Consider the following 11,863-nt stretch of genomic DNA (forward strand, 5'->3'; position numbering starts at 1 on the left):
AAGGAATAAAATCGAGTTCCTAAGATGCCACATACTCTTTCCATAACTGACCTCTATACCCCGCTTGCTGAAGAACCCCAGAATTCACGTTGTAATTATTTGATTTCAAACAATAGGCATTAAAGTCTCCTCCTAAAACTATATCACAAGTGGGATGTGCTGATAAAATGTCATCAAATAGAGTATCCAGCTCTTGAAAAACAAGTGATAGCTTAAGAGTTGCAGGGTTGTGATATATACATACAATGAGCATTGGGTTAGACTGGTTGTCATTAAGTACGATCAGTAAGGCCAGAGTTGCTAAGGCATTGTAAACATCTAAAATAAGTACATTCAAGTTGGTATTTAAACACATTGCTAGTCCACCATATGGCCTTCCAGTTAGGCCTCGTTTCGCTTTTTTATGATAGACAATATAGCCAGGCAACAAATGTTCATGCTCGCACATAGTTTCTTGGCATAACAGAATGTAGCATACTATGCCTACTTGTGCGTTGGTGATCCATGAGTGCAAATTTCTAAAACCATACGAGTTCCAAGACAAGATTGATAAGGTGGAAGGCTGGTTAGTGGGGAGTGTTATCCATTGCTGGGTTTAGAGTATTATGTAGAGCAGATAACCATGACCAGTCCCTACTGATGTTGGATAAACCTACTAATTGAGCAATTACTTCCGCATTTACACCACTCTGAGCATCGCCAGCGGCTATATTTGGCAACTGCGTAGAAGTAGACACCATAGGCGTTTCATTGAAACAGATGGCATCATCGATGGAATCGAAAGGGTGAGGCATCAGGCCAATAAAATGCAGTTCTTCCGTGTATTGTAACAGCAGGTTCGTAATAATGGCCGATTCCACCTTACATACCATTCGATGGTTCTGAATTGGGGGCAGAGTAATCCACTCAATGTCTGTCGTGTTCAGTGTTCGAAGAGCTGGGATTCTACTGAATGCTTGCAACAATGCAGATCGATTTAGTCGCTTTATACCATTTTTGTCAGAGATGATTTCCCATCCTATGATGGTTGTTGAGTGTTTACTCATTTCTCCCATCACTTCATCTTCCCTCCCAGAGTGGTTTGGAAATTGAGACCGCTGCCTTTTCTTTGTGCCCTCTCCCTTAGGACCCTGCGAAAAAGGAAGATTCTTTCCGGACTCACAACGACTCTCAGGGTACTAAGGCTGGTGAGGCCCATCATTAGATGACAAGGTTCTAAGAGCCGGATCATTGACCAGCTCCGTCTTACTGGTAGCGGGTGGTGAGTCTGCCACCTTCCCTACGTGAGTGGTTTTATTGTCAAGGGATTTTAAAAAGTTAGGTAATTGGGTCTGAGAAGACGAGTGCACTTTCTCGTCTATATGGGAGTGCGTCTGCTGGTTCAGCAGATGTTTGGAATTTTTTTTGGAATAGGTTTCACCAGGGGACCAAATTACCTTTAATAGTTCTCGGTTCATCAGAACCCATGCGTGCGGCTGCTTTTTTAGGGTTTTCAGGCGGTTCTTCTTCTGAGTTACTGCCTATTTGTTGCTTGTTAGATGGCTGTCCATCAATACCCATCGATGCTAAGGCTTCATTGCTCTTAACAATTTTTTTTGATTTTCCACTTAATTTAACTTGTTTAGTTGGTTCTACATGAGAAATTTGGACCGCTTTCTGTCTGTCTATTTTCCTTTTCAGGGCACGGAAGAAAAGTCTTTTTTCCTTCCTTGAAATAAAAGTGCGCTCTGAGTTAATCGAGGTACTTTCAGCAGATGCAGGTGCAATATGATTAGCAATTAGATCAGTTTGATCATTTGCATCCAACAATTTGGTTAATGCTGAAGGACTGTCAGGATGGAAGACTTGACTCCCCTCTGTGTTGCCAAGAGGAGCTTCCTCCTTCTCTTCCCCAGGTCCAGGTTGTAAAAAAATAGGACCTGTTCCAGCTTTTCAGCATGTGAAGCAACTTCCAAACACTGTTGAGCATGTGTGAGAATGTGGCAGGAGGCGTCGCTCGAAGGGCAAGCACAGTTTGAGCAAATGATTGGGGGAATGAATAAGTAGCACAGCGCACATTCATGGCTTGTGATCCATTCTGAGGGGCAGCTAGATTGTCTGTTTGCGTAGTCACAGAGGTATAACAAGGCACATCTATTTTCAGCGGCAGGTGGGCCACTGATTCCCGTCTAAGACTATCAGCAAAAATGAAACCCTCCAGTTTGTTGATTTTTTATAAGAATTTCTGTCAACGAAGACTTGCAATCCCTTAACTCACAATGTGTGTATTCATGGCCACAATCTAGTAGATTAAGTATCCTTGTTAATACAGGATATGATGCTTCAAGGGATTGCATATCCTCGATGGGTTCTAGAATGTCAAATCCCAAGGGATGATTCGTCGTTTTTTTAGTGGCGAAAAACAAGGGACCTAGGGCAGGCTCTAGAGCAACAGTTGGATTTGTGGTTGGCGAGGGAGGACAAGAGCTAGAAGAAGGAAAGTTACATGGCTTAGTTAAGTGTATATCAGGTGCTGGAGAGATGTTTAAGTCAGCCATATTTGCCACATCTTTACAATGAATGTGCACGTCAGCTCTTTTGCAACTGGGATAAGTGACCGAGTGGAGGGACCAACCGATAGCCGCACCCGTTTTTCGAGGGCAGCAAGTACGACTGGTGCTAATATAGAGTTGTCTGAGGGTGAGGAGGGAAGATCATCATTTGAACGGTCTGGAACAGGGTTTAAGTCATCCATACGCATACTAAGAAAACTCTTTCGGGGCGGCTTTGGAGAAACATTACTTTGGGTCGGACTAGAAGAAGTAGATGCAGACCCGTTAGTAGCCGCCGCAAGTGCTTGAGCACGCGCATAGGAAAATGCTACCTCGTGCCTACCAGGTCCTAATCGGTGACAGGACCCCATGGTGCAGCTAAGCCAGTGCCCTTGCAGGGCACAAGAGCGCCACTCTTCACAGTACTCTTTGACAACAACATGCGTTTATTTTTAAGTCTTTTTTTTCGTGGTCACTGTTTTAGGAGGAGGTGATTTTAGAGAGCGACCACTACACAAACTAGAGACCATTTAAGATTGTTGTACTATGAACAAGCAAAAACAGCCTCAATCCCCCACTGAATCAACCACTTTACACAGTGACGTATTACAAGGCTAGACCACAACCTAAAATAAGACCATGCTCACCTCCACACCTCCACACCCTAACAGCCCAACAGCCACTTGGAGCCCACTGCGATGCGCGTGCGTATAAATCTAAATAGGAAGTGGAAGCCGGCTGGGGGCAGTGCGCGTAGGGAGGGGGGCGAAGCCAGTCAGGGAGTGACTAAAAAGAAAAAGAAAAAAGATGCAGTTACCCTCCAGAAGAAGTTGAATGTGCAAGCATACACAACCTATTAGGAAAGCCGCGGCAAAGCCGCAGCACACTCTTAAACAAAAACACAAAGAGAATATGTTCAGGTATTGGTATTGACTAGTCCATTACTTGGTAGGGAGTCCAATAATGGCGTTTCGCCGACAAGGTGCTTCCTCTTGCGCACGGCGCGTAGGATGAAGAAGCAGTTTGGAGCTTCCTGACAATCCACTGCATGCGAATAATTCCAGGCAGCCCAACAGCCACTTGGAGCCCACTTAGATGCACACGCGCGATGTGCGTGCGTCTAAAGCTAAAAAGGAAGTGGAAGCCGGCTGGGGGCCGTGCGCGGAGGCAGGGGGGCGGAGCCAGTCAGGGAGTGATTGGTAGGGAGTCCAATAACAGTGTTTCGCCGACAAGGTGCTTCCTCTTGCGCACGGCGCGTAGGATGAAGAAGCAGTTTGGAGCTTTCTGACAATCCACTGCATGCGAACAATTCCAGGCAGCCCAACAGCCACTTGGAGCCCACTTAAAAGTCAGTAGTGTTCATGTTTCTGCATACCAACAAGAAGAAAGTCAAGAGACACGATATGGAAAAGATATTCGCCCAAGCTTTGTAATCTGCTCATTCTCTGCTGCACCATGACTGGCAGTACATCCAGCCCAAACAGCACTTCCGGTGCACTTCTAGATGGTCATTGCCTGCAAACACTCTCCTCGGCTTTGGGCTGTCTGCCCTAAAGGACGACACAAGCCCTGTGAAGAAGCTAGCAGGAGTGCCACAACAAGCATCAACCAGCTTCCATCTTTTAAGGACATTTTCGAGACAGTTGAGCCCTTGAACCGTGACCGGCTGCACCACTGACTGTTGTCACCCGGCAGTCACTAAAACCGTCCGAGATGCCTTGACCAGCGTTCCAGATCTGCCAACCAGCACAGAGACAATGATTCTTGACCCTGAGCTGCCATGTAGGCTAGCATGAAGCCGTCCATCCAGCCTCGTTTGCCGAACTGCCTGCTGTCTGATACCTGCAGCTGTCTCCCGTCTTGAACTCTGTCGCAGGAGCTGCAAAGCGTCCTGGAATCGACTCGACACTGTCAAGCATCAAGATTATGTCAAGCACCAGGTACTTTGTGGTTCCATCCCCCTGGTCCGTCTCCGAAGGCCCCTAGAGACATTTATGACCCCCTGCTCCCTTGGTGCTGAAATCAAATAACCTGGAACAGTTACGACTGATTGCTTTACCGACTACCCTCCTGTCAGTATCCAGGGGGCAATCCCTTTCCTTCGTGAAACTGTCTGTCCTCTGTGCTCCTTTACAGGGTGGGTTGTATTTTAGAACTGCTTGTTGTAACAATAATAAAGTAGATATTTGTATACAACCTTGACTGGACGGTCCCCTTTATCCTTGGGTAATAATTGTATTTTCGCTGTGTTGAAATCCACGACCTTGCGGAGATGACCCTGCCATTTGTTACTAACATTTAACAAGACAGGCTCGGACTGGCCTGTAGGGCAATAGGCCCATGGCCAAACCAAAAACGCAAAATGCTTGTGTGGGCCAGTTTTTTGGGTCAACGTGGTAGGGTGACCAGATCTAAAAAGTAAAAAACCGGGACAGGGCAACTAACATAAACATAGGACTAACTCTTGAAAGTGGCTGTCAAGGCACTACACTCCAATAGCGGTTGGAAGAGAAGGGGGTTTAAGTGTTACTGTTCAAATAAACACATATTATAACTGATTTATCACAAACAAACACTATCTTCAGTTGTAAAATGCAGCATGTCTTCTGTGTCAGATTGTGCATTCATGCCTGTCAGCTATGAAGACTGACTACCAGAAACCGGGACCACTGCAGTTTCCAATGGGAACATAATCTTCAGAAAGGGGGAGAGAGCACCAAAAACCGGGACAGTCCCGGCAAAACCGGGACATCTGGTCACCCTACAAAGTGGGCCACATTTTTGGGCAATGTGGGCCAATTTGATGAGTTACTTCCCTATGCGGCTAATAGTTTTGACCAGTGTTGCTGAATATTCTTTAAAATGTACAATTTGCATCACATTTTATCAAAAACCTCCCCCCTGGGTACTATTCAAACAGCGTCACAAAAGGAATGAATTCCCATTTCCATCTGCGGGCCACTTTTTCATTGGTGCCCGAGACAATGTTATGCCCCATTCCGACCCTGGAGAAGGAGGTTTATAATTTACTCGTGTTTCCAATCTGTTCGGATCCCTTCTGGTGTACTAGAGTTGTGAGGCTGATTGATGGTTTAGAAACCGATATTCATCCCTAGACCACTGGTGCCCCAGAAGTTGATTTGTCACAGTGTGAGCGTTAAGGGGCTTCTCTACAGCCCCAAATGAAAAAGGCTTACATCAAAATTGGGTACATTTTCATAGGCCCCAGCTGGTGAAATAATATAGGGCCACGGTATGATACTGATTTACTGTGTGATTATAAGGGGAAAGATTGGTAGGCTTTAGAAGGGCGAATGTTGAGAGAGGTTTTGGGCCTTACCTGCTCTGTACCGGTATCGGTCATTAGACATGAATTTGGATTAGTGTCAATTGCAGCTGAAACCCAATGGAAGTGCCCAGCCCTCCTGCATAAGATCATGTGCCTGCCGGATCCCTCCATGATTGGGTGAAATGCCATGCTAAAAAGTGAGTGTTCCCTCCCTTCAGGACTGGCTTGTGGGGTGTAATGTCACCTTGTCTGAATGCAATCGTCCTGGGGAACTCTGGGAGACTGAGTGGTGCAGGACGAGAGGGGTAATTACTAACCATAGACTTTTTCTGGGGTGCTGTATGGGGAAACAATATTTAATAAAGTCAAACCGTATATAAATCAGTTTGCTTGCCCGAAAATGGGGATAACATTTCTAGGCTACAACTCAATCTCATGCGAATTATGGAGGTTCGGGGTGACCGGAATTGAAAAATCAGTGAGATGTGTAGACTGTGGAAGAGGAAAGAGCCATCGGAAACATTACAGCATTTGCTTACAGAACGGTCGGCCTCATTAAAGGTAACATGTCTGGATCATCAAACACTTCACGAGAACGAGTGTTTTAGGAACAGGGCCCTGGTTGGCGCAGCAATGTCACTGCCAATTGCAGTTTTAAGAAGCATACAAGAGATATTTATGACAATTGAGGGATTTTCACTGGATGTGTTATTACGATTTACTTTAATGTTCTACAATTTTCGTAGGTGTGTGGTATTATGCTAATTTAAATATTGAGGAGTGTAAAATCCGATATACTTCTTTTTACAATCATTAATATGGAATTGGCTATGTTAATGGACGAATATGATTATATTGATCTATTGATTTTGTTGTATGTATGTGTTGGTTTATAGTAAGTTTAATATTGACGTGTAAGGTTTTCTTTCATAATAAAGCGAGTCTCTAACAGTGGATTGGCGACTGCCAAGTGTACACGCGCCTGTAGTTGGTATACATTCGTTCTAGTCATGTGTACAGATGCAGATGCGTTGTAAGTCGCGTGGGAAGATGCGCTACGTTTAGAACGGGCGCATTTTTTTTAAAAAAAACAGTGCCTGAGTCCAGCGCACATTGGCCGCCCACGTGTTTGGTAAAAAAAAATATGCATTTGCAGTCCATAAAGTAGAGGAGGGAAGCTGGCGCCGGGGCCCGGTCTCCCGGTGCATAGAGGCGGGTGGGGGAGGGGGGCGAGGTTTATCTGCCTGGCTAGATCATGTGAAGACATTTTAGCTGGAGGTCGATAATTCTCAGTGGCGAGAAATTCACACTAAAGGGTCGTTCTGCACCTTGGCCCTTTGATCTTCCCTTTGAACTCAAGGACCCCCAGACTGTACCGGGTCCCAGAGCTTTCATAAAAGCGCTTCCCTGCGCTGTGGGGTTCAGACCAAGCTGCTACTCTGGCGCACCTGGGGGTTCCCCGGCTGCATCCTACGGGCCCCTTTCCACGGTATAATATCGACACGAAGAATGGGTACTGCGCTGTGATCTTCTAAGCGCTGTAGCGCACATTCGGACTCTGCTGGGATAGAGGCGCTTTATAGCACGCCGCATCGGCGCCACTACCTCGCGGACCTGACTTGCTGGGCTCGGGGTCGCCCCTCTGCACAGCACCGCCTATGTTCTCCGCCGTGATGAACACTGCTGTCCACCAAGCAACGCCTGCCTGCAACGCTGCCCGCATGGAGGGCATGAGCCTTGCCATGCAGGAACTTGAATTTGGCATGGACTCTGACCCGCCGTTTGACCCGGGCTATCTTTCCGCCTCCTGGGACTATAGAGGCATTTCGGGCTTCTATGTGCTGAGCGAGCAGCCGGCCCCGCAAAGCATGTCCGCGGCAGCCTATTCCGGGTCCTGCTCTCCCCCCACTTCGGAATCCCGCTCTTCCTCCTCCTGTTCCCCTTCCTTCTCCTGCTCTCCCTCCTCGTCCACGGAATTCCTGCCATCGTGCCCGGGGCCTCGGCTGCCAGGCCTGGCCGAGACGGAGCAGAGTCACAGTGACTTGGGGCCTGGCCAGCCTCTGAGCCCGGCGCAGAGCAGAGGGCAAAGGCGAGGCCGCAAGTTGCCCATGTCCTGCCAGAGCCGGCGCAACGCCAGCGAGAGGGAGAAGATGCGTATGCGGACCCTGGCCGAAGCCATGCACACGCTGCGGGAGTACCTGCCCCCGGGCTACAGCGCCGGGGGCCACAGCCTCACCAAGGTGCAGACCCTGCGCTGCTGCATACGCTACATCAAGGAGCTCACGGCGCAGCTCGGGGCCGAGCAGAGGGCCGGGGGAGGGCAGGGCCCCGGCACATAAAACACTTGCAGCCCCAGTGCCCCCTCCGCTCAGACCAGCAGCCTCGACCACATGGCCCCTAGGACTGCCGGGACCCTGCTTGGCCCCTCCTCAGAGCTTGGTCCCATCCTCAGAGGCGAGTGTTACCAAGAAACTCCTGTAAGAGGTGGCTGTGGCGCGCAAGGAATGCTTTAGAGGACCCGGAAGTCCGCAGGTAGGGGGCAGCACCAGCGGGGCCCTCAGACCCGCAGCCCGGCCACTGGGGGCCACTGGACTCAAGAGACACTTCCGAGAGACCTTCTGGGAGCACTGGTACCAAGCGGTTCAGAGACACACTCCAAGAAGAGACAATCTGGTACCAAGTGGCAGAGGCGTTGTCCCCACGACGCGGCAGTGGGCAGCGGCCACGTCTTTCTCCAGCAGGGCCTTTAGACCGGGAGCAGCAGAACCCCACAGCCTGGAGAGCCCCCTTTCCCCCAAAGACTAGAGACCAACGGGCGAGACTGTGCCCCCGAGCACTGGTGCAGGGGGTTCCCTCCTCAAAGCCTGCAGCACTGAGATGGATGTTCTAAAGTGCCTTCTTTATTACAAGAAGCAACAGACAGACACTTTCCACTGTTCTAGCCCGAGCTCGTTGTGATTTTAGTGTGCGGTCACCCTGGCGTGTCTCCTCCTTCTGTTCACCCCAAGGTGGCTCCGACCTGGAGTCATGAAGTCAAAGATGCATTGTACTGACGTAACCGACAATAATATGCCCCTCTCCCATGGAAGAGACCCCCCAAACCCCCAGTAGGTCTATACTCCGCGTTGTCATATGCGTATGTCTCTGTATATATATTGTGCTGTAAGTTTAATAAAATGCTGACGCTTGAGGGTAGTGACGGAAGTTGCCCAGCAACGTCCGAGAGCCATGCCGCCTTATTCCGTTTTTTCGGAATTTTGACTTTTTTTTTAAAGACTATTTAAAACGCTGTTTGTTTGCATTTTGCAGTCACAAGAATGTAAATATTGAATTGCTCGCCGTCTTGCCGCACGAAGAACTCCAAAATCTTCTCGTTCATTATTTGTACATATTTATCAAGCTGTGTACGGCAGCCTGCGAATAAAGTAATTTAATTTCTATTTCTCTAGATTTGAGGGTCCTTTTACGGTGGTCGTTTGTATGAATTGCATTGAGCTGCATGTGGTAACCCAGCTGTGACGCAGCAGGGCTCCGCGTACAAGGAGCTACAATAATGCATCTTGTGCTGGGGTGTTTCAAAACGTCCCACAGCCAGACCCGTCCCAATAACATCGATACAATTAGAAGAACAAACTATTAAGGGTATAGTTACAATATGGAGCGAGGGGATGCAGAGGCTGCGGAAATAGGGTCGGGAGGGACAGATGCACTCGGGCCGGCTCAGTCATGTGCGGGGAGGGCCTTGGGCGAGGAGGGGCTGGGTGTGTGATGGCCCCTCTGCCCCAGGCCAGGGGTTCCCGTGTTTCTGCTTCTGGTTGGATTGGGTTCTGACCTTCTAAAATGCGACCGAACATTCTCTCGTACTTCGGTTAGACAACTCAGTGGGCTAATGTGGAGGGGATACGTTCAAATGGCCACGTGCATGCGTTTAAAACCTAAAAGACACCGCTTCTAACCCTAACACCTCCTTCCTCCAAAAATTACGATTCTTGACGACATAACGCGTATCTCCATCTTAACTTAAAGTACAAAAATACAGAAGACTGTAGCGTTTATCCCATGACCGCTCCTTGCTTCCCAGCGACGTTCATCTGGCCTCAAGTGACAGCCACAAACACTGCCATTAACGTCCTGCGACACCGCAACTTCCACAGTCCCCTTGTGAAGGAATGCCATCTGATCCATGGAGCTGTATAAAACGCCTTACTCTTACATATGAACGCGCATTAACCCACTGAGCTACATACATGCAAAATATTAATTCTGAGTCCTGGTGGCAAAATAAAGCAAACTTGGAAGCAGTATTTAGCGGATATGGGTGGGTACTTTTTTTTCGAATACATTAGTCTTAGGAGAACAATAGCATCCACAATTTCGAATGTTCAGTTCGGCTATTTGCAGATTTCCCTGCGACAATTCGAAACACAACCCAGTCTAAACTATCCCTGTTGCCATATTGCTTGTGTGTGGGAGGGGGGGGGGAGAGGGCGGGCGACGGTGCCCCCTCCCTTTACCCCCATCCCCGTGTTGGTCGCTGAATCAGAAGGAACCTGGAGTTCCCTGCCCAGGTGGAAGACCCAGGCGTCTGGTTTCAGGCGTTTTAGACACAGTTACCTCTGAATATACAATGCTATATTTCTGCACCCACCCCTTCACTCTATCCACACATACGTTCTTCCACCCCCTACTCACTTCCCCAATTAATCCCTCGCCAACATTTTGCAGCTGGACTTGAACAATCTAAGTGCCGTGAAGCTCCCCCGCTGTTCTTCCCCTCTCTGCTCTGCAGCCAACCCTTGCCCTGCCACTTCCTAGGCGTGGTCCACTTCCCAGAAGGAGCACAGGAGCCAGGAGCGAGCCTTTGCTACCCACGGGGAAGGCCGCCACGGACCCTCATTCGCTAGTCGAGGCCAGCCCTGCCAAGGCCAGGAGGGGTACCTTCTGTCGTGTGGGGCTCGGGCAGTTCATTTAGATAGAGCTTTCGGGGTTTGGTGAATGACTTGTGTGTGTGTGATTATTTGAGTGGATATCGCCAATATCGTGCCAAGTACCGAAGTGCCCAGAAGCTTTACAAATGGCAGAAATGATGCTATGCAAGGCCTAGTAACAATATCATTCCACAGGTACTGAAATAATGTGCCCAGGTACTCGCTCCGCTTTTGTGCACTCATATTCCCCGGTGCTGTTATGTGGGTATCGTCATGTGGCCAGGTCTTCACACCATATATAAGAGAGTATCTTGATGTGTCAAGTATTGCACAATATCCCCATGTACACTAGTTAAGGGTGCACAGCACACGGGCTCAGACACACTCCCTTACCGCAATCAGTCGCATAGAAGCAAGCACTCAAACAAACATACCACAAATACACTGCCACCAGGGTCAGACCGGGGCATACAATGTGCTCAGCACCAATACAAAGGGGTCCCACAGGGGCACATGGCAATTCATTACTGTTGTGACGGACTGTTTGAGTAGTAGCCAAGGGGGAATTTTTGCATCAAATGTGTTGCACATTTTGCATTTTAAACAATATTTGTTCAATAACACTGGTCAAAACTATAACCTGTAACATGCAGTAACTTAAGAAGCTACCCTACTTTGGACAACAAACAGTTGGCATGTTGGCACTACACTTTGTCTAGTCCGAGCCTGACTGCCACACAGTAAAAACATGTCTATTCACACCCGCTTGGATGTTGCCACACTTGCACTTACACACATTGCCAGCTGGAGGTCATTATTGGCCTCTCAGCCAATTCAGAATCACAGAAACACAACGGTAATGCCATTTCAGAGCAGGAGTTGTTTAAACAAAAAGACAATCAATGGAATGCACAGTACCAGCATATATATATACACACACCCCCCTCCCATGCTCACTTCCGCTCACAAACAACCAACCAGTCCATTCCTCCTTTCTACAGCTATAAGCTCACAGAACATGAACTGTATAGGGAAACATGGAGAAGGCACAGTCCAGGAACATAGTCGGCTCAACTCCATTGAGCTACTCACCTGTCACCTCTCACTCATGCATC

General features: G+C 48.4%; 1 protein-coding gene across 1 annotated transcript; it reads left to right on the plus strand.

The window, feature by feature from the left end:
* The first annotated feature begins 7,493 nt into the window (after positions 1-7,493).
* MSGN1 (mesogenin 1) lies at positions 7,494-8,159 on the plus strand. The gene has a single exon (XM_069605173.1). The coding sequence runs from the start codon at positions 7,494-7,496 to the stop codon at positions 8,157-8,159; it is 666 nt and encodes a 221-aa protein (XP_069461274.1).
* Positions 8,160-11,863: the final 3,704 nt, after the last annotated feature.

The sequence above is a fragment of the Ambystoma mexicanum genome, chromosome 4p (assembly GCF_040938575.1).
Source record: "Ambystoma mexicanum isolate Mex_15411 chromosome 4p, UKY_AmexF1_1, whole genome shotgun sequence".
NCBI classification, from domain to species: Eukaryota; Metazoa; Chordata; class Amphibia; order Caudata; family Ambystomatidae; genus Ambystoma; species Ambystoma mexicanum.

Coding starts and splice junctions, on each gene's coding strand:
- MSGN1 (XM_069605173.1), top strand. CDS start 7,494: ATGAACACTGCTGTCCACCAAGCAACGCCTGCCTGCAACGCTGCCCGC.